General features: G+C 32.8%; 1 protein-coding gene across 1 annotated transcript in view; it reads right to left on the bottom strand.

The window, feature by feature from the left end:
• Positions 1 to 19,402: 19,402 nt before the first annotated feature.
• The window catches only part of LOC142344062 (neuronal acetylcholine receptor subunit beta-3-like), a 51,877-nt gene continuing 49,388 nt past the window's right edge, over positions 19,403 to 21,891 (bottom strand). Inside the window, exon 7 of the mRNA XM_075395539.1 lies at positions 19,403 to 19,511. Within this exon, the coding sequence (XP_075251654.1) occupies positions 19,403 to 19,511 (109 nt within the window). The remainder of the gene's footprint in view (positions 19,512 to 21,891) is intronic.

Consider the following 21,891-nt stretch of genomic DNA (forward strand, 5'->3'; position numbering starts at 1 on the left):
CTACAAACTTAAAACATTTCTAGCAAGTATCACATCAATATTGAAAACTTTTGACTTTGAAAAACCTACGGAAAAAATTTTCAATAACAAACTTGTGGAAAACATGAATCCAGAAACTTCAATTTCTGCTTTTTTTTGTGTTCGACGAAAGACTTTCAGGCTGCTTTAAATTAGTAAGCTTCAGAATGTTCAATTAAAGTAGCGCAATTTTGCAGGAATTCTTTATTAATCAGATTTTTCAGGAGAGTGTTACGCAAAAAGTTAGATTTTAAGTTAGCTTCTTTCTAATAATTGTTTCTAGTAAACTTCGTCCTTTAAAAGTAGAGCAATGCATATGATGGGCTTTTGGGGCGGAAAAAGTAAGCGTACGTTTTGTCAGAATTGTTTCCTCCATTACAACACCACCAGTTTGAAGACCTCTTAAATACCTTGTTTAATAAGTTGTTGTCCTAATACTACGCAAATATAAATAATTTCAATGCTTCAACAATTAAATAATCATATTTTACCATGATTTTTGTGTACTCTCATCATTGATGCTCTTTGTTTTTTTTTGCGTTTAATTAGACTCTTTTTTCAAAGCAGCACACGTACAAGTAATTTAAGGAAACTGTTATAATTTTAGTTTCTCTGTTCCAAGTTTCCTTTTTTAATAGTTGAATTATATTCATAAAAGTCTTCAGACCAATTAACCCAGCCTCCTACACTTTGCATTCAAACTAGCTTAGCATTGGACTGTAGCTTTCGAAAGTTTGCGATTTATTTGAAACTTAGAACAAAGTCAATATTTCCATAGAAGAGACTCTTGTTTTAGACGTAAAATATGGTTGACAAAATTGATTATGAAACGATATTTGTGAAACGTTAGAAAATCTAAATGGAATGAACATTTGTTCCTTTATATGCATACTCGTCAACTTTCTAAACAAAGAGTGCCCAGGGCGTGAGGGGGATGGTTATCTTCTAAGATTCTTTTAAAAGATGATTATCTTATACGATCATAACGAAAATTCTTGCAAGATGAATGGTCATGAAAGTAATTCTGAAAGTAATTCCATATAGCTTTATCATATTCTTTTGACTGTGCCGCTCGGAAAAAAATGCTGATTAATAATTTTTAATTTAGATGTATTTTTATGACACTCAATGTGGACGGACACAATGAAACAATTTTATTTTTTCGTTTTGATTATTACTGGGTTTCAATGTATTTGTCACAAAAATGTGCACATATTTAGTTTTAAAGCTTCACACTATCAAAAACCAAACATGCAATGCTTTTTGTTCTATGTCGATTGTTTCCAAATTTGCTGATGTTTTGCAATGTGAGACGAACTGTAATCTTGAAAGAATCTTGCAAGACGAATGCTTATCTTGTAAGAATCTGGTAAGACAAATGCTTATCTTCTAAGATTCTGTCAGAAGATCTTGTAAGACGATGCATCCTCTTGTAAGGTTCTGACAGAATCTTACAAGATCTTACTAGATAACTATCCCCAATTTACTCGGGTGGGGCTATTGATGAAACAGTCAGTGGATGTTGAAGTTATTGAATAATGACCGATCACTCCCCTCTGAAATTGCTCTTCGGACACTTTGCCTATATGTATTCGTAAATTTAATAGAACCAACGGCAGAGAACATGAACCTTGTACCTTTTCTGACTTTATTGATCCTGGTGTGAATAATTTTGTGTTTTGGCATATTGAGGTTTGAAACATTATGTCCTGATTGAACTAAATCTTCCTAGCATATTCTCTGATTATTTTTGCCTGGGACACTGAAGCGTAATCAACGGAGCCAGACACGTTTGCTCGAAAACGATATTCAAAAACTCATTCCCGCTATGATTTTTTAAGAAATAATTTTCTGATGACGCAAAGCTGGTTTAAGAGATATGGATTATAAATGAATATACCTTCCTCTTTCTCTATTTAAACTGTGTTTGTGACTATAGTATTTTCCCATAAACATAACAGTTTATCAATTATTAACAACTCCTTTTCTTATGAGTTTCAAGGGTTCAAGTTTGTTCGTCTGCTTCCATGCAACTTTGGAGCCGCATTTGAGCTAAACTTGAAAGCTTTTGATTACGAGGACGCCGCAAAATAGTGTATCTTATTAATGCAAAATAGAAACGCTCAAAGTACAATACCACCACTTTTTTTACACTAATTTAACCTCCGATTCATCAGAAATGTAAAAGTGACAATTTTTGGCATGTTTCTAACCAACCGATTTATACACGCATTGCTTAGAACCCTTTAAAAGCCTTGGGAGCTCTGAACCTTTGAGCCCAAAATTATAATCAGCCAGCATGACTTTTGATTAAAAAGTGGCTTCTATTTTGAGGCATCAATTTGAGACAATAACCCAGTCTTGAAAGGCTTGAATTAACTCCCGGGCAAAAATTAACTCGTTACCTCTTACCTCAGCTTTGGCGCAGTCACACAAATCTACAGTCGTTCAGGGGTGATATTCTCAAGTTGAGAGAAAATTTATTTCCCAAAAGAGCTCAGATTGTCTCATACATAATGAAGTGTAATCTTTTAAGTCCCCTTTTGAAGAGCGGGCTAATCTGACCTAATAAACCCCTTACGTAATAAGTGATTGAGCCCAGAATTGGTTTTCAAAGCGAGGGGGGATAGTACAGCCAGGATTATTGTGACCGAATGAGCTCAAGACTTCATCATTTTCACTGTTTCAATTATTACCATTTCAGATACGCAATTAACTGAAGAAATTGGGAATTAGTTTTTGATCAAACCGGGTAAGATTTTTGGGAAAACATTTTGACTTTTATATTGCGCAATGCGAACAAAAACGATCATAATGATATCGTGCAACAGTTTCTCTTTTAGCAAATGTCAATGATGCTCTCCATCTCTTTAAAGTTCTCTTCTGTTTCAGTTTACCACTCCGATTCAATTTGGAATTAGCTTTTCACTCTAAAAATTGACTAATGAAACAAAAAATCTCTGGCAAACGTTGAAAGAAAATTGTTAGTTCCCAATTCAGACCACAAATGACAAATACGTATGAAATACAAGACCGAACGTTGAATTTCCCACCGATACGCAAACAATTGTCCCATTCAACTCTACTTTTATCGAGAAATTGTTCTCTGAAACGTTTTCACTAATATCTTTGAATTCTTACTGTCGCAAATATGTTTCGAGAAAAATAGAGGGAGAATTTAAACAGGCTCTGTCGAAACCTTTAAGAGCTCAGTGTTTTCAAAGATAAACAAAATTTAGCTGGAATGTTTAAACATTTGAGGTTCTTATTTTCTGCGTACTGAGTTTCGAATATTGAAGCTGATCCAATAAAAAAAAAACAAAAATAGAAAAAAAAAATTTGGAATTAAATTTGAAACAAATTTTTCTTTTATGAGAACAATGGCATTGAAAACTTTTGAGCTCAAAAGACACATTGTTTCTGACCTTAAAACGGTATTTTTCCTCAAGCGTGCCAATAATCGACAAAACTAACCAAACCTAAATGATGCTGTTTTCAAATAAACATGCTAGTTTCTGCTGGCTAGAAAAGACCACGAAGTTAAATTAAATCACGAAGTTAAGTTCAAACCTAATGTCTGCCAAAAAAAGTTTCAATTCTTTAATGAACAAATTACTACGGCTAAAGAATATCTAGATATAATGTCATTGCACGCTTAAGGATCAATTATCGCCAAACTTTGTTTTCAATTTCAACCAGATCATTTGAAAAAAAACCTCTGAGTAGTTTTTCTTCAGTTAAGCTGAAACTGAACTAGTTTTGATTATTTTTGACAACTTAATGACATCTTTCATCACCTTTTTTATTTGATTTTTTGTCTTATCAGTATCTTAATGGGCTTATCGGTAAAAGTAATGCTACTTCTTATAAAACTCTATATAATTTTTGAAGGGTTGAAGAAAAAATACTGCTCATGTGCATAAATTATCTTTTTTTTCTTAGCAAAGTTTTGATCATATTTAAGTATTTGCCTTTATTTAGAGAACAACCTCTTGTTTAGTGAACTCAAACAAAATAAAAAAAATGTGACGCATACGAGTGTTCATGTTCAAAATTCGTTTCCCCTCATCTCTTGACTGCCTAATTCTAGAATCAATTTTTCACGCCCACATAATAAATTTGTTTCGATCTTGAAATGAAAGTGTCTGGCTTCTGTGCAGCACAACATAGTCAGAGTGCTAATAGGTAGTTAATAAATCATTATAAATGATGATGAAAGTTCCAATCTTTGCAATGTACACTCCAATCTTTGCTTGCTATCTTAAAAAAGTTTAGATAAATTTACAGAAAAAACAACTGAATTTAGCTGAATCTTTCAGGTAAATTCTTCTCACCTAAACAACATCTAAAGCTACCTGTATTTTATCTGAATTTTACTTGAAATTTTCAGGCATCACTGGCTGAATTTTATCGTGAACTTGCTTTAATAACCCATAGAAAAGCCTGAACAGTTTCCAAATTTTTCAGGGGATCTCGACCGACATAAAAACGAAATCAAGACACAAAAACTTTAACTCTTTAAATGATTTGATTGTTGTAGTAAACTTTTAGCAAAATTTGATTGATCAAATAAACAATTCAACGTAAAGTACTTTTTCAGGCCATTAAAGCTAGTTATTGTGCCTTTCAGTTATCTGTACACCTGATGTTCATTTGAACCTAAAATTTTCTATACGTAGAACCAGTAAATTTACCTGAACTTTTTAAAGGGTGCAAGCCCTGATGAGCGTCTGAATCATTTACTCAACTCATATTGGGTATGGAATTCGGTGAGGGAAATATTTTTTTGGCCTTTGTACCGAATAATTCGTTTTTTAAAAGGTTCAAAAAGACATCAATACTAATATTTATGAGATTGTTTCAGTAGAGTATTTCATGCTTTTCAGCCTGACCATGTTTTGCTTTCACGCAGTATAATTCAATAAAATTTTTTGCTGTATTTATAAAAAATATTGTCTGGGTATTATTTACTTTAACTCGTTCTCAGTAGACAAGATTGTTTATACAATTGCATCCTGTTGTTTTGAATTAAAGTATTCCTACCGGGACCGCTTTTGTTGAGAACGTAGTTCCAATCCATACTTTTCTTTCTCTAGCGGGATGTTCTTTTTACGTCATAAATATGGATTTTTAAGTCGATATATAGCTCTGTGAGATCGTAATTTCGACATAAAATTTGTTTTACATTTACCCTTTTGTTGTCCGTCATTGGGAAAATTCTATGGGAATTTCGGAAATGGGGATGGCAATTTTGGACAATAGAATCCATATAAAAGCGTTCAGTGTTTTTCACCCTAGGCTTTTTTTCCATATTATGCAAATTCCTTGGGTTCTGGGGTAGCGCGGTGCATACTAACACCAAAGTCATCTGGGCGAGAGCATTGTTCATTTATAAACCGTGTCTTACCTGGTTAAGTTATAAATTATATTAGTTTGCTGTCAATGGCTTCTAGATAGGTAGGAGTGTGGGAAATTGGAAATTTATACCCCAAGTCAGCGGGGCATGCTTTCTTTACTTGAGGGATTTGAAATTAATTTGAAATATATGCACGAAGCTGTTGTGTAGTTTTTCATTTTGATGACACGCAGACCAAAACAATGGGAGTGAAAACTAAACGAGACTTGAACTTGATCCGTTGGCGAAACTTCTTAATTAATTGGTCGTGTCAACCATTCGAAATAGTTTCAATGAGCTCCTGGCACAAAGAATTGACGCAGACGGCATTCAACCATTAAATCACTTTAAATCTTTATTTTGCCGGCAGCTTCAAGGAAAAGGGACAATATATGCCAGACTGTTCCTTTTTTTCCTGCGGGAAAATGCTCAACGCATCCTAAAAAGATAAAAGCCGTTTCCTTTTAAACCTCATAACAGGAAAAGTTGAATTTTTATCTTTTTCATCTCACCGCGTCAAACAGAATGCCAAAAAATTCTCGCATGCAAAATACTATCTATGGGTTACCAAATGCTTCAAAAAGCCCGCGTACTTCAAGTTCATAACTAACACTCTTTAAAATTCGACTGTTTTATAAACCAAAAACCATTTTGCAGAGAAAATAAGATAACCTAAAAATACAAAAATATTTGAATTTTTCATTAAATAGACGCCATTGACAAAAAATGGAGCAAATAGGATGGACTCATTCAGTGGCAAAATTTGAAATATGAGAACCTTGATTAAAACTTTAAGAAAAACAGAAACAATATAATTGAGGCTCTTTAGATAAGTACAAGGATATAATATTATTTTCATGAGAAAAGTTTACATTTTTATTATAGTAAATTGTTCTCATATACCTATTAAATTTAGTGCAATCATATATCTGTCTTGTATTTTGAGGCTGGAACGCTAATTACGGAACCTTATAAACCATCTATGACTAATCGACTGTTTTGCATGCTTTTATATCAACTATGAAAAATGACCGTGTCATGATTGACCAAGCAATTAATAGATTTCAAAAACCTATGCAAAAAATGGTGGGACGTAATATTAAACAGATTTCAGTTTGTTTTGTACTCAGAAATCGCTTCTTCTTGTACCCTCTACATTTTGTTTGTACACCCTCGTATAATAAATAATGAGACAAACTTTTTAATCCTTCTGTTTGCCTTATTAAAGCTATCCAGTTGAGAGTATTTTGATTGCAGACATTTGGTAGCAATAAAATTAATCATTATTGTTCCGATCCTCTTGAGGGGGGAGGAACTATATACTCAAATGGGTTTTTTTTGTTCCGTGAATTTTCGCCGCTCGATATATTCATCGTAGAGAGTTGAGACTGGTATCATTAGAAAGCTCGTCCAGCGTAGAATATGGAATTAAAAAGATTTTTTAAATTTTCGTTTTCTACAGGGAGTTTTCGAGGTTTAAAATTTTGAGAAAAGAAGAGTGAATTCACGTTGTTTTTATTCACATTTTCCGGAATTTTTGCCTAAATTTTCGTCAATTTTGCTAAATTTTGTTATAATTTTTAAGAATAGTGTCGTTGATTTTATTTTTGAAGACGAACAAGCATTGTTGATTGTTTTGATTTAATTTTTTTGGTCAAAAAATCTGGATAAACATTTCAAAATTTAGCCTTTTTCATCAAAAACAGCACGAAATAAGCTACTTTAGTCCACTTTGATTAAATTTGCCGACAGTACACCCCCAAACAACACTCATACAATCTTTGTAGACTCAGAGGTGGGCTATTTCTACTTCAGAGTCCGCTGAGAGTGCACTGTAGTTAAAACTTTGCCGTTTTTTGCTAACTTTACTCGTTGATTATCAAAAATGCACAGAATTTATTTTGAGTTTTCAACTAACAAATTATCTATATCTACTTTATTCGAAAAATCAATTGTTCCTAACGGACAATAAGTATTAGAAGGGCTAGTTTTGGGCCATTCTTGTACTGTTACAATCCAAATAAAATCGGGTTGTAATCAGTCGGTCTTTTTTTTTTAAAAAAAAGACTTTTTTTTAATAATAAAGAACAGAACATATCAAATCAAAGCTCAGGAGTGATAGGTCTAACCAATTCGCTTGCTAAGCAGTTCCAAGTTAATGCATTTAGTTTTTTAATTGAAAGTTTATGGTCGTTTCTCTTTTAAAAAAATTGACTTTTCAATAAATAATGGCTTAATTAAATTTTCCTCTATTTTTTTCTTAATTTGTTCAACTTCCAGCTTAGTGTCAGCAAAGAAAGACTGCTTTTTCTTTCTACTGAATTAACATTCATTCTCGGTTGCAGTTTTAAGCCTGAAGTTATTGTTTTCGGGCTTTGATACTACAAGATTTCAGATTTTTGTTTGTTTTGATATTTGCCAGTTTTTCACGTTTTCTAATTTTGTCACATTATCACATTATTGACAATTCTCATGTCACCTTATTAGCATTCAGAATAAGGCACAATTGAACATATTAAAATCTTGAAAGATATACATCATCAATTTAACGGCCTCGACGCCTCTTTCTTGAAGAAATCAATTGAATTTTTTAATTTTGTCTCTAACTGTCATTTAAACTTTGTCGTTTCGGTCGTATGAAATTTCCTGTATAGTGATAGACTTCATTGGCTTTTCATGGAAGAATAGAAGAGCCGATATTCTGATATTAGTAGATAGCTGATGGTTTTCATGACTTTGAAAACAATCATTTTCCAAAATTTAAAAAAAAACTTTTTAACTTCTCAATTTTGTTCTTTTTATGTTTCTTTTTGTTACCTAATCTTGTTAGTTAATTACAGATCAAATATAACATTATGGGTGTCAAGGGAATAAAAGGGACTGGTGTCCCGAAATCTTTTTCTAAGGAATTTGTTATGACCTTACTGGCTTCGACACCGGTTTTTCACAAAAAAAAAAGTAAATTAATTTGATTTTTATCATGTTTGACGTTCTTTTTGTAGTTGCAAGAAATATTCTGGATAATCACAGGTCTCGAGGGCTTCTTTTTTATGAATAAACGAACCTATTTAAATAGCTCTTTTTGTAATTAATGCCTTTCATGACATTGAATGTAATTTTGTTTCGAAAAAAAAATTAAAAGTATTACATACTTTAGCACTTCGCTTTTTTGTCTACTTGTTACCTAGTCTTACTAATGAATGGCCACGTACTACATTATAGCTGTTTGAAGAAGGCGCATTAAAATATAATTTGAGTGCCAAAATTTGGCTTGACGGTTTTGACAGCGTTTTCTGGCAAGTTTCAATTGAAATTTTGTTTGTTCTTTGTTCTTTTTAGCCGCTTTGAAAAATGAATAAGGACAGGTCCTAATGTTCTTCTATAGAAGCAGTGGTAATCCTAAATTTGTGGTAATATTAACTGATTCCTAATGGAGTTTATTACTTTGAAGTTAACTGTTTCAAAAAAATAAGTTAAATTTTTTACTTTACTCTTTTTGTTCTTTTTTGTATAATTGTTACCAAACCTTTTTATGGACTGGTCGCATATGTTTTCTGGTGATTTATAAGTTGTTTTTGTTTAGTTTTAGGTTTATCTGACGGTATGTTGACTTTGTTATTAAATTTAGTTTTTAAGAGGGACATAAATTTTTTGATGCAATTAATGTTTGTTGTTGTTGTTGTTTGATTTTGCTGTTCGTCTTGACTCGCTTTCTTAATATTGACATATTACAGCAATCTAATGCATCAATTTTTACTCCACTGAGTTATTTGTTTTGGAGGCTATCTTATCGTTCATACAGAATTTTTTGAAAAAGACTTGGGCTTTTTTGGGATTCGCAAAAAATAATTTTTGGGTTTTTCTATCTGTTCCTCATTTGGTAGACAATTATGCCAAAATTGTGGATGGGCGGGGTCGGAACCTTATGTGCCATCGCACATTACCGAGCCGCCTTGTTTTATATGAAGTCATTATCTTAACCTTGCAGTACTGGGTTGCCTTGGTCGTGTTTTTCATAGCCTCTTTGAAATTATTTTTTCCTTTTCGCATTTGCTCGTTATATATCAAAGATTTATCGAACAATGAAATTAGTTTCAGTAAAAAATGACTCTACTGCACGCCAAGAGCAAATAAAATCAACTTCATCTCGAAACTCTCGTACGTACCATACGTAACAACAAATGATCTTGTCTTAGAAGAGAAATTTATTTTTTTTTCTCTCGAAAATTGGGCTACGTACGAAATGACAAATAATAGTTAAATTGACAATTTCTAACAAATCATATTAAAAGATATGAGGTCATTCATTACTTGACAGAACTCAATGGATACTGCGTTCAAATTTAAGGCAACTTTTTAAATGGAACATAGCAACATAACTACAACTTCTCACAGCAGAAAAAGGATTCTCATTGAGGCACATTGAATTTTTAGAAACTTTTTCAGTTTTTTTTTAAATTTTGCAACGAATGTATTTTACGGCACTAATTGGCTTGGTTCCGCCCTAGTCAAGGCCTTGGCTTAAGATAAAACTACAATTGAAAGATGTAGGAATCGTTAATCAAAACCGATCACGTCATTGATTCATTGTTGAGTCAAATTTGAGGAAAGCAAAAACACAGAACAAATAATGAAGTCCCCAGGTGTATTTTTCGGATCTTTTCTGCTAGCGTTGCCCCCCCCCCCCCCCCCCCCCCGCCCGCTTAGTTAGGCACCCCCCATTTATAAATGTGTAAACATATTGTTAAAGCTAAGTAATCTTATACGTGAACATATATGAGCAATATGCATTTACTAAAAGCTAGCATAGCTATGGTTTGAAAGTATTACCTATTCAACCAAAATTTGTTGCATATAACGTAAGTATCAATGAAAATTTCTGTATTAGATCATTTTTGGTGTTATCGGCTACAACAAGGGCTTGATTTTTTGAAACTTCTTAAGGAAACTATTCTAAAAGTGCCTTCAATCTACCTAGACACTCTCGTTTCAATGAAATGCAAATATCGCTCTTACAGTTCACAAAAACTTAGATTTTGGGGGGGGTGCAAATTTATTGGCTATATAAGGCTGGGGGGAGCTAGCGGAAAAGATCCTATTTTTCTTAGAGTTTATTATTTGTCCTCCAATTTAGCTTGAACTAAGATTGCTATCAAGCAATATGGCTCAACAATGAGCAATAAACGATGGTGACCCGCTTTGATTTGATCGGAGATTATAATCCTCAAGTTCAGGTCCAAAAAATAACATTCTTTTTGTTATTATGCTCTTGCACTCATTTCATAATTTATGGTTTTTCGGTTGTCAGGACAATATACCCAATGGCAATATACCCAATGCATTTTGATATTTTCGTTCAATAATCCGACTACAAATCAGCAGTCGCTTTTATAAGTAAATTTTAAGGTACTAAGTGGCCATGGCCATGCCTCGGCGGCCCGTGGGACTTGATATGAACAATCACAACTGAACATGGAATTAAATTATCCATTTGAGTTAGTTAAAATTTACGGTTAATAGCGATGGCTATTTTGTAGTCGGTTAATCGAACGAAAATATCAAAACGCATTGTCTGTAATGCCATTAGTTATATTAGCATTAGGCATATTGGCGTTGGGTATAGTGGCATTGGTTATATTGATGTTGGCATTGGTTATATTTAAATTGTCATGTAGCATGTTATTGTCATGTAGCTTGTTAGAGATTCGCCATTAAGTTGCTTTTTTGTGGAGTGAAGAAAACGCAAAGTTACTCTAATTTTTTTTCTCATTTTATTTGCAAATTTGAAATCATGGCAAATAATAATTTTAAAAATCGTCATAGGAGCTAAAGCTAAATTGTAATTTGGGTCAAGCGAGCTCAAGTCCGTGTGAATAAGTTGCGTCGAGATATGTACTGCTGTTCACTAGTGTCGAACTGAACCCTAGTGATGAGCGGATTCAAATCTTGCAAGACGATTCAAAACTTGCAGGATTCTTGCAAAAGTTTTGCAAGATATCAATCAAAGCAAAAAATAAATCGTGGTCTTAGAAGACACCTTTGAGCACACTTCCTGTAGCTAATTCATGTAACTCCGCCACTGCCCGTCCCAACCACGGAGTGAAAAAGGAGGAGAGTAAACAAAACTGGAAAAATTAAAGTCGGTTTTTTATATTGACTTGAGATGATTTTTCCGACATGGTATTACTTTCTTGTCTTGTGCTTAACGTTCATTTTCAGCCCCTGCAGCCAGATAAAAAATGTGGATTCAAAATGCAAGAATCTTGCAGGCAGGATTTAAAATCTTGCAAGAATCTTGCAAGTTCTTGCAAGAAGTATGTATTCTCTTGCAAGATAGCTTGCAAGATACTTGCAAAATTTTGAGTTTTTTAATCACTGGGGAAGTTATTTCATAAGCTATTTGGGTCGAGCACGCTCTTTTCATACCACTTTTTGCGCGAGCATGGTCTTCTCTTAAATCGAGGAGTAAACCTGGGAATTGTTCAACTAACCTAATGAATGCAGTTGGCAGTACTGTGTTGAGGAGCATAAACCATGGTCTTCTTCTAATGTGGAGACTGAACTCCAATTCGGTGTAGTTGCCCATCGGCTCCCAGCCCTCGTGGTACTGCACTTGGTACGAGACCAATTCCCACTCACTGTTTGTCATGTAGCTACTGTAGCAGAAACAGCGGAAAACGATCAATTAGCAGAATGGCTTTAATATTTATAATCGTTGAGCAGGATAGCTTTCACCGTTAGAGCATATAAAATTGAGGATTGGTTTCTTTTTCCGCGCTACAAAGTGTCCTTTTAGAGGTATCTTTTCGGTTTTCGCATGAACAGACAAATTAAGTCCGTTTCGTTGAAAATTTGTGTTCAAAAAAGTAAATAGTCAGTAGGTGATTGAAATTGTAAATTAATTCAGAATTATAGGAGCGATAATTTTACCGGGGAAAAGAAACCAAAAGCCCTATTAGTGTAGCAAAACTTCAATAAAAGAATGAGTATAACAACGGGTAAAGCAACTCAATAATTTTCAAAGTTGTGTAAAAATATGAATTCTGTGGAACGTAGATTTGTCTCCACAAGCCTTTAAAAATTTGAAAAAATTCATGGTAAGACAAAAAACAAAACTTCATAAATGAAAACTTTTGAATGACTGCTGATGTCAAATCATACCAGGGTCCATATCAATGGCAACGGTACCACTTGCTAGGACCATTGATAGGGGCCCTAGTATGATTTTATTTTACATATTAAAGTGAGGCCTAATTCGTAGATTTGGTTAATATTTGAAATAATATTTGAAAATTTCGAAACCAAATTCCTCTGAGGTTTCTGGGCCCCTAATGCACTCTATTAACAAAATGAAAAATGACTGTGCTGAGAAATTATGATAAAAAGCAACTTGTGCAATGAAATATTCATGCAGGGATGTCAAAACATGCAGGGGATCCTATTAGTTCAAATCCTTTCAAACAAACCCTACGTTAAAAGTATCTAAGTAATTTAGGCACTTCACTCGGGTTTAGCTTTCGGTGATAAAATATTGTACGGATAAAATTGTACCCATAAAAATTGATTCTTTGCTTCGAACAAGATTAATAATTTCAATTTTCAATCTGCAAGATTCAATAATTGTTCCGACCCCACTTGTGGGGGGGGGGGAACTATATACTCAAATGGGTTTTTTTTTGTTCAGTCAATTTTGGCCGATCGATATATTCATCGAGAAATGTGAGTGGCATCATTAAAAAGCTGGTCCAGCGTAGAATTCAAACTCAAAAAAGTTTTGTTTGATTTTTGTTTTTTTCGAGAGGTTGTCGAGGATTGAAATTATATTATGTGTGAAAACGGGATATTTGTTCACTTTTAGTGTGATTTTTATTCAAATTAAGATATTTTCTATAAAAATAGTATTTCAAACTTATATTTCTTGCCAAAAAATGAACCAATTTCGTGTTTCTAATAGACTAAAGGCAATAAAAAAGACTAGTTCTGGTCTCATAGGGAGCGTCAATGTCAAAAAAAAATTCGAAATCTATTTAAGAGCTCTTTTTTTATAAAACTTTTCTACTTTTTTTTTGCTTTTTTAAGTCAACTAGAGACAAGTCACGTTTCATATCGAGATTCCTTTAATGACAAACCTCTTTTATAGTCAAATGAAGCCCAATGAATAAAAAATCGTCTTCAAGGAATTGCTCATGTTTTTTTTAAATTCGACTCATAATTTTAGTTTTCGTATTTTTAAATGAAAATTAGAACTTCTTTTTGAGGTTTTACTAATTTTTTGGAGTCTTATGTCATGGAATCATTGACTAACAGTTCAATGTTCCCTAATGAGATTTAAGTGAGCATAACTAGTGCTCTTAGTGAGTAACAGCTAATGGCTGTTAAGACTTTAAAAATAAATTTTCGAAAAATTTTTCGAACATTAACCAATCATGAACTTATTATCGTGAACTGTTGGTCAATCTCTGTGATGACCGCGCCCTCTTCCGTCCCACTATAACCCAATTTGATCTAGTTAGCGGTTTTATGTTCTAACATTTAGTAATATGACTTCAATGACACAAGATTTCAAAAAGTTTTAATTTTTTTTGGATATTTCCGTGTTATTGATCACTTTTGAAATCCTATCACTTTATCCAAAAATTGACAGCTCCTATTGGCTTCAAGAAAACGTTCAGTGGATCACAGATAAATTTTTCAGAGAAAAGCTTATGGTTTCAATTGGCTTTGGCCTTTTCTTATCGCACTTCTCTACTGAAATTTTGGTTTTTGCCTGATTTTGTTGTTGTTTTCATAGTCATAAGACTTTTTGTCATGTCTTATTGATTACCTCACCTAGGCATGAAAAACATCCCCAGAGTCCAATTGAAGCATATCTGACTGTATTTATTGACCTCCGTTGAAATTTTTTAAATTTAATGGCTGTTAAGAATATTTAATAATATTTTTTCGAAAATGTTTTTTGAACATTAACCAATCTTAGAATTTTCGTGAATTGTTAGTCAGTCTAAGTATTGACAGAAAACCCTTGTTTTCTACTGAACCCAAAAAAATTCGTTGGCGGTTTTACTTCTAAATATTGATTATAGGACTACAATAGCACAAGAATTCAAAATTTAAAGAAAAATAATTTGAATATTTTCGTATTATTGGTTACTTTTGAACTCTTATCACATTATCCGAATAGTATAAACTTTATCCAATTACTTTTTTATTTCTATTGGCGTGGAAAAGACATTCACTGGAATACAGATAACGTTTTCAGAGAAAAAACAATGGATTAAATGGCTTCGAAATTTTCTTCTTGCACTTCTCTACTGAATTTTTGGTTTTTGCTTGCTTTTGTTGTTGTTTTCATATTCATAACACTCGTTGCGCTCTCCTTTTGATTATCTATGCATTTCAAACATCTTTTTGCTGCCATCATGTTTTTTCTGAGCGTAGGTAATGACCTCCGTTAAAAGCTTTTGAGTTTAATGGCTGTTAAGACTTTAAAAAAATTAATTCGAAATATTATTTGAACATTAACTGATCCTAAATTTTTTTTGGTGGACTGTTAGTCTGTCTTAGTAACTAAAGGATCCTTTTTGACTTCTTATGCAGCAAAAAACAATCTGGTCAGCGGTGTTATCTTCTACCTATTAGTTTTAAAACTTCAATGCCAATAGTTTTCATATATATTTTTTAATTTTTGGGTAATTTTTCTTATTTTTGGATCTTTTTTAAATCTTATTACATTATCCCAATACTGATAGTTCCCATTGACTTAGGAAAGGCGTTCAACGGATCATATATAAAGTTTTCAGGGAAGAACTTATGATTTAAATTGCTTCGACATTTTCTACTGGCTTTTTTCTTTTTGAATTGTGGGTTGCTGCCTGTGTTTGTTGTTGTTTTCATCATCAATAACACGTGGTAAAGTCCCATTGACCACATATGAATGACCAACAAACTTTTTGTCCCATGGAGGCATAATTTAGCGTATTTAGTGGGTTCATTTCAAGGCTAACGAAAATAATGGCGTTGTTTCTACGAGTTTTCTCACAAATTTCGTGGTTCTAATGTATTTGATCATATTTGAGTTTTTGAAACTATTTTGATAAAAAATATGAATCCCATTGCTAGTTAAAAATCAATTGAACATAAAAAAGTTTTTAGTGAAAAGTTTTTTTTTTAATGCCTTCGACACTTTTCTCGCTCAATATTTTTTTCTGAAATTGCTGTTTTTTCCTGTTTTTGTTCTTTGGGAAGCCGTAAATTGCCGACAAGCTCCTACGCTTCTAATTGAAGATTGAATTATTGATGTTAACCAAATCAGTTGGTCATCTTTTACCCTTTAGTCTTAAAGTCTATGATATACATTTTCAAACATTTTTAAAGGTTTTCAGTTTTTATTGTTCTTTTAGTAAAATTGTAACTTATTTTCGTCAATGAGAGTTCACATCCAATTTCTTTGTTCCAAAAAAACATATCTATTGATATTTATTGTCACCGATGCTGTGTTTGTTGGACAATATGCCTTTTTAGAAACGTTTTTTGAATGGTCATTTTTTGCGCTTCTTTTTCTCGTCTTTCAGAACAATCACATTGTAAAAGATCCCAATGGTTTACAAATATGGCCCAAATAAACCTATTTAATCTCTCATTACAACTTCTGCAGCTGAATTAGTGGAAATAAGAATTGAATTAAAAGTACATTAATATTCAGATAACAGCTAATGATTTTTAATGGTAGCAATAGTTTGTGTTTTCGCAAATCGTTTCTAATTTTTTTAGATTTTTCTTTAGTTCGTTTCTAAAGCTTAAACTAACCAAAGACAAGTAACTTTTTAGTAATTTATCAAGGCTTTTTTAGTTAAAAGCTAATAATTCTTAAGACTTCTGATATTTCTTGGTTTACAAAATGTTGATTAATTTTTGAGTTTCGCCTCATTGATTGTTCTCTTTCTTGACTTGTAACATAGTCTCATTAAGAAAACTTTTCGTCCAATGTGTAGCTAGGAGAAATTGAATTTGAGTAGTTAAGGTTTTATCTGACTGCATTTTGACGTTGTTACAATGTGCTTTTAAATTTAGATAATGCTGTGAAGGTTTTGTGTTTGCTAATTTTTTAGTTGTTTTTTGTCTCACAGTCTCGTTAAGGTCAGATCTCATTCGCGCTGTAATAAGGCATGGTATTATGTAATTCAATTAGTAGATAGGTTGTGTAACGATTGTTTTAAACTCAAACATCTTTTTTTGTTATTTCTTCAATTGGTTGACAATTAAGTCAAAAATGTAGATGAGCTCGGGTCGGAACATCATGTGCAAACGCACATTAACGAGCCGCCTTGTTACTCTTCAGCAATTGCACTTCTCTTAACCTATCTAAAGAAAAAATCATAAGTGCGACTCCAATAGCAATTTCACTGGTCAAACTTACAATAATTTTATTAGAAAATTTTCGAACAGTTTGATTCTGCCCAACATATAAAAGTTCAAATTACCACAAATTTTGCTACCATTAACTGGAAAAAAAGGGTAAAATGAATTTGACTTATGGTTGGCATTTGATTCACTTAGTTTAATTTTGTCTGTTGAACAGAAATCCAAAAATTGTATTATAAACAGAGATAAAACAAATTTTATGTAGAGAAGATCTTTTCAAGTTTCTCAATTAATACGGTCAAGCTCATTTTAGGAAAAGCAATTCTACTGGTAACATTAATTTTGTATAACACTCTAAATTCTCCAACAAATAACAGTTCTGTTTTGTTAGATTATTTTTGCTACATTAAAATCATGTTCGAAATGCAATGTCCTGCAAAACGTTAACGCCTATACTATGCACCAGTAAAAACTTTTAAATAAAATTAAAACATTTAAGTCCTTTTGCTTTTAATCAGACTTCTACAAGAAACTTGTAGTTACAGTAGTAAAATATCAGAGAACCAAACACAAATATATCCTGTTTTACCCCAAAAAACCACCTACTACATAGGTTATAAAGGTAAGAAATTTGTTTTCTATTTCACAGCGCTTTTTGTTCTGTGTGTCAAAAGATTTGTTTTCAATTTTTTAAAGTAAATTCTGTGTTTTTTCTCATAATTAACATTTTGCGCAAAAGAAGGAAATTAATAACTTGACTTTAACTATTTGAGAAAACACACTAATAGAGAACACACTAACTACAGATTTCATTGATGCAATATCTGTATCTATTAGAAACAACGTAGTCTGATAATAGCCAAATCAAAATGAGAATCTTGTGAACAAAAGTGTTTTTTCATCATCAAGCGCCAAGTATAAAGTTGGAACTATAAGGTTTTAAGCCCTATTTTTATATAGGAGTTTTTATTGTTCACGCTATGGACTGATTGGTAGCTTCTTTTAAGTGACGCCATATCCAAAACAAACTTGGGAAAGGTTCAAAAAACTTAGCATGGTTTGTTGCCTTTTTGATAAAAATGTAACCGTGAGATTGATTGTTTTCTGTTTTGAACAATATTTATAATTTTTAAATAAAATCATTTGAGAGAAATTTTATTAAAATGTACGTTTGCGTTGTTCTCCTATTCTCACTTCGTTTTGTTCATACATTTTTGACATTGGATTTCGGTATACTTCTGATAGATATATAATAGTTGAAGACTTGGCTATGGCTCTAGGCAATATAACCCCATGGAAAAAGCTCCAACTAATTTTAGATAATAAATAAAAAACCCCAAGGAGATAGACCCTCTTGGAAATGAACCCCCATATTGAATTTTGCTCGTGATAAGTTGTCCCGAGTTTGTTACCAACAAAACACCTTTGAAATATTTTTTTTTGTTTTCTTGCTTTTTTTTTCTCATCACTAGCATTTTTTGTTTTCTTTTGCGAAAAATTGGATTGTTGGTACAGTCAATACTCTGTTTTTACAAAGAGATTTACATCTTCGGTTCGCAAAAGCATGTCAATTAGCGTTGACGCTTTTTCTTTAATGATAATGAATGCTAAAATCTGTTGACTAGAGCAGCTAGACAATTATTCGAAGAAATGAAAGGAAATTTTTCACCACATTTTTCTAGATTTTTGTATTTTGAACGTATGAACCTTGGAAAACTCTTCACACTGTTTTGATCACAAAAATATGCGTGTTTATGCAACTATATCAACTATTTATCAATTCGATGACAATGAAAAATTTGGAATTTTTACCTTTCAGATTGAAGCACACTGTAAAAATTACGTTTTGTTTAGATTGCTTGATTATTTAAGCGTAGTATTAGTTTAATTTTTCAAAAAAATTAATACGACCATCATGGACCTATTTCGGTGTTGTTGATAAAATTCAATCAATGTTATACTTAATCGAGAATACATTCTAAACTTCTCCAAAGATCTTATTTTCAATAACAAATCTAATGAATTTGTCATGAAAATTAACTGAGTGAAAAGGATGAGTTTAGTCAAATTATTTTTCAAATTCATTTTTCACCCCCCCCCCCCCCTGGCCGGTCCGCTCTTCATCACAGGTACCAACCACCATTCTCCTACCAAACCCACCTCCAAATTGTTTGCTCAAATTAATCACTGTTTTGAAACGTAATTGGTATTCTATTCCGCATAAGTTCAGTTATAACCGTTAGTATTTTTTAAATACAACTCATTTGTTTTAGGTCGAGTACGGGGAGGTTCGAGGCTTCAAAACAAAGTTTTGAATTTATTGAAACTCTATTTGTGAGACTACATTTCGAGATTGGATTCCATCACATCTACTCTGAATGTCGAAATACTATTGTGATTTTGTAGATTATGGTGATCTTCCAATTATGGCCCTCTCTCCCCCTTAAAATTATACCCCCCCCCCCCCCCAAAGGTATAGATACCATAATTGGGAGGGAGTATAATATGCACCTCCAATGGGCAAAAATTTGCGGACCACTGAACTGGGGGGGGGGGGTGTTATAATGCTAAAGATGTATTGATTAACTACCAGATATATTTAGTGAAAGAACAGATAAGGAAATTTACTTACAATGTACCCGCAGCAAAGTTCCCGGGTTTCACATCTACCTCGAATGGCTTATAAGTCCAGGAGCCAATGTTGATTGTACAGTTATGGGCGTCAAAGGGGAAGTATCTGAAAACATGACATCCAAATAAGGAAAAACAGACAGACGATCACAATCATGCACATATTAATCCCTGACTTCCTTCGAACTTTGTTTACAAAAATGGCGGTTGTTAATATAAGATATTCCAGGAACAAAGCTACTTTCGCTCAATATTAGACCTGTACACTTGTGCTCAAGGGGCCTCAAGATCATCTCAATCTGAAGCTGGCGTTCTTCATATCCCTTGTGTCGACTGCACTGGTCGGTCTAACTATACTTCTATTGTTTAAAAGTTTCAACACTAGCCCCCTCCCCCACACCAAAACAATATGGCCATATTTTTTGGTATCCTTTCCCTTTGACCCCACCCCCCCCCCCCCCCAGTACGCCCTGCACCCCAGTTTCAGAGCACGTGTCATTACATAGTAAACCGTTATGTAAAAATATGGCACCTGCGCTTGTCCGGGGTGCAAATAATACGGCACCCACTATGCTGGACGGGGGGCACAAACGGAAAAGATTTATTTTTAGGCCTGCATAATGGATTATATATACAACGTGATTTCTAATCCCGCCTCTTTTTGGATTATACAAACCATTATCTGTGCAAAAATGCACGGCAGTTTGTTCACATACGCTAATCGAAACAAAAAATATTGTTCAGGGGGGGGGGGGGGAGGAGGAAGCACTGTTCAAGGTTCTTGCATATCATTCCAGATAGTACCATATGTATGAAACGGTTGAATTTTCTTGATGGCGGACAATGTGATGCTAGTATCATAAAAATAATAAAATTAATTTGTTTTCAGAACGATTATAATAACAATACATGTTTATAATTTATTATTTGCTTTAGTGCCGTACCGAACGAATTCTAGGAGGCATTTTTTTAAAATCTTTGAGAACCGTTTCAGAGCTGTTCAAATTCAATCACTGTACTTTTAAACGTGCTTGAACTACTTTTTGATCAAAATTTTCACATAAAAACGAGTAACCAAATTATCCCAAGAAGTAGGAAATGCTTTATCTAGAAACCCAAATCTATATTACTAATATAGTTTTTCAAAAGAAGCACAAAAAGCGTAAGCGGTAAAAAAAGGGGCAAGAACTATGAAAAGAAAGTGTTTTCTTTATTTTGTTAAAAAAAGTATACCAGAATAAGTTTTTAAAAAAGCCGAGTCAATAATATAATTATCAAAAAAGAATGTAGCATTTCTCACAATCCCTTATACTTTTATATATGTAAAATTTTGCATGAGAGTTATACAGAATTTGAATCCAAACTGATGTGTGCTTTTTTGTTTTTTTCTTCAACTTTTCAATAAAGAGTTTTGTTTTTATCCACTTTTCATTGTCAATTCATCTCAGTATTTCTCTATTTGTTAGGAAACCGTTAATTATTTTTTGCTTGAGTGTTCTTTTCTGAAAACTTTAGATAATAGCTTCAGAAGCTCAGAAAGGTGTAGTTAAAAAATGGAATCGTTTTTGATTTCGGCTCTAGAAGATCTAAAGGAACCCAAAAATGTCCTCAAAAGAAAGTGTTCTGTTGCTGTAATTTATAAAGATTGGTCTGACACTAGACTGATTGCTGTCAAAATGTTAAATAGTGGCTTTTCAGGTTAAAACTCAAACTTATTTCTGTTGCTACTAAAATAATGGGTTTGCTAAAAAGCAGTATTATGCAAAACTAATTATTAAAACATAGCGACAATGCCATCTTTAATTTGAGTTATTCAATTTATTAGAAAGAAAGTAGGAAATGCTTTATCTAGAAACCCAAATCTTTATTACTCATATAGTTTTTCAATAAACAGCACAAAAAGCGTAAGTGGTAAAATAAGGGGCAGGAACCATGAAAAGAAAGTGTTTTCATTATTTTTTTAAAAAAAGTCTACCAGAATAAGTTTTTAAAAAAGCCGAGTAAATAACATACTTGTAAAAAAAGAATGTAGCATATCTCACGATCCCTTACATTTTTATATATGTCAAAATTTGCATGAAAGTTCTACAGATTTTGAATCCAAACTGATGTGCGCTTTTATTTTTTTTTTCAATTTTTCTATAAAGAGTTTTGTTTTTATCCACTTTTCATTGTCAAGTCATCTCAATATTTCTCTATTTGTTAGGAAACCGTTAATTATTTTTTGCTTGAGTGTTCTTTTCTGAAAACTTTAGATAATAGCTTCAGAAGCGCAGGAAGGTGTAGTTAAAAAATGGAATCGTTTTTGATTTCGGCTCTAGAAGATCTAAAGGAACCCAAAAATGTCCTCAAAAGAAAGTGTTCTGTTGCTGTAATTTATAAAGATTGGTCTGACACTAGACTGATTGCTGTCAAAATGTTAAATAGTGGCTTTTCAGGTTAAAACTCAAACATATTTCTGTTGCTACTGAAATAATGGGTTTGCT

This window comes from Convolutriloba macropyga, chromosome 8 (genome assembly GCF_964194025.1).
Source record: "Convolutriloba macropyga chromosome 8, txConMacr16.3, whole genome shotgun sequence".
NCBI classification, from domain to species: Eukaryota; Metazoa; Xenacoelomorpha; order Acoela; family Convolutidae; genus Convolutriloba; species Convolutriloba macropyga.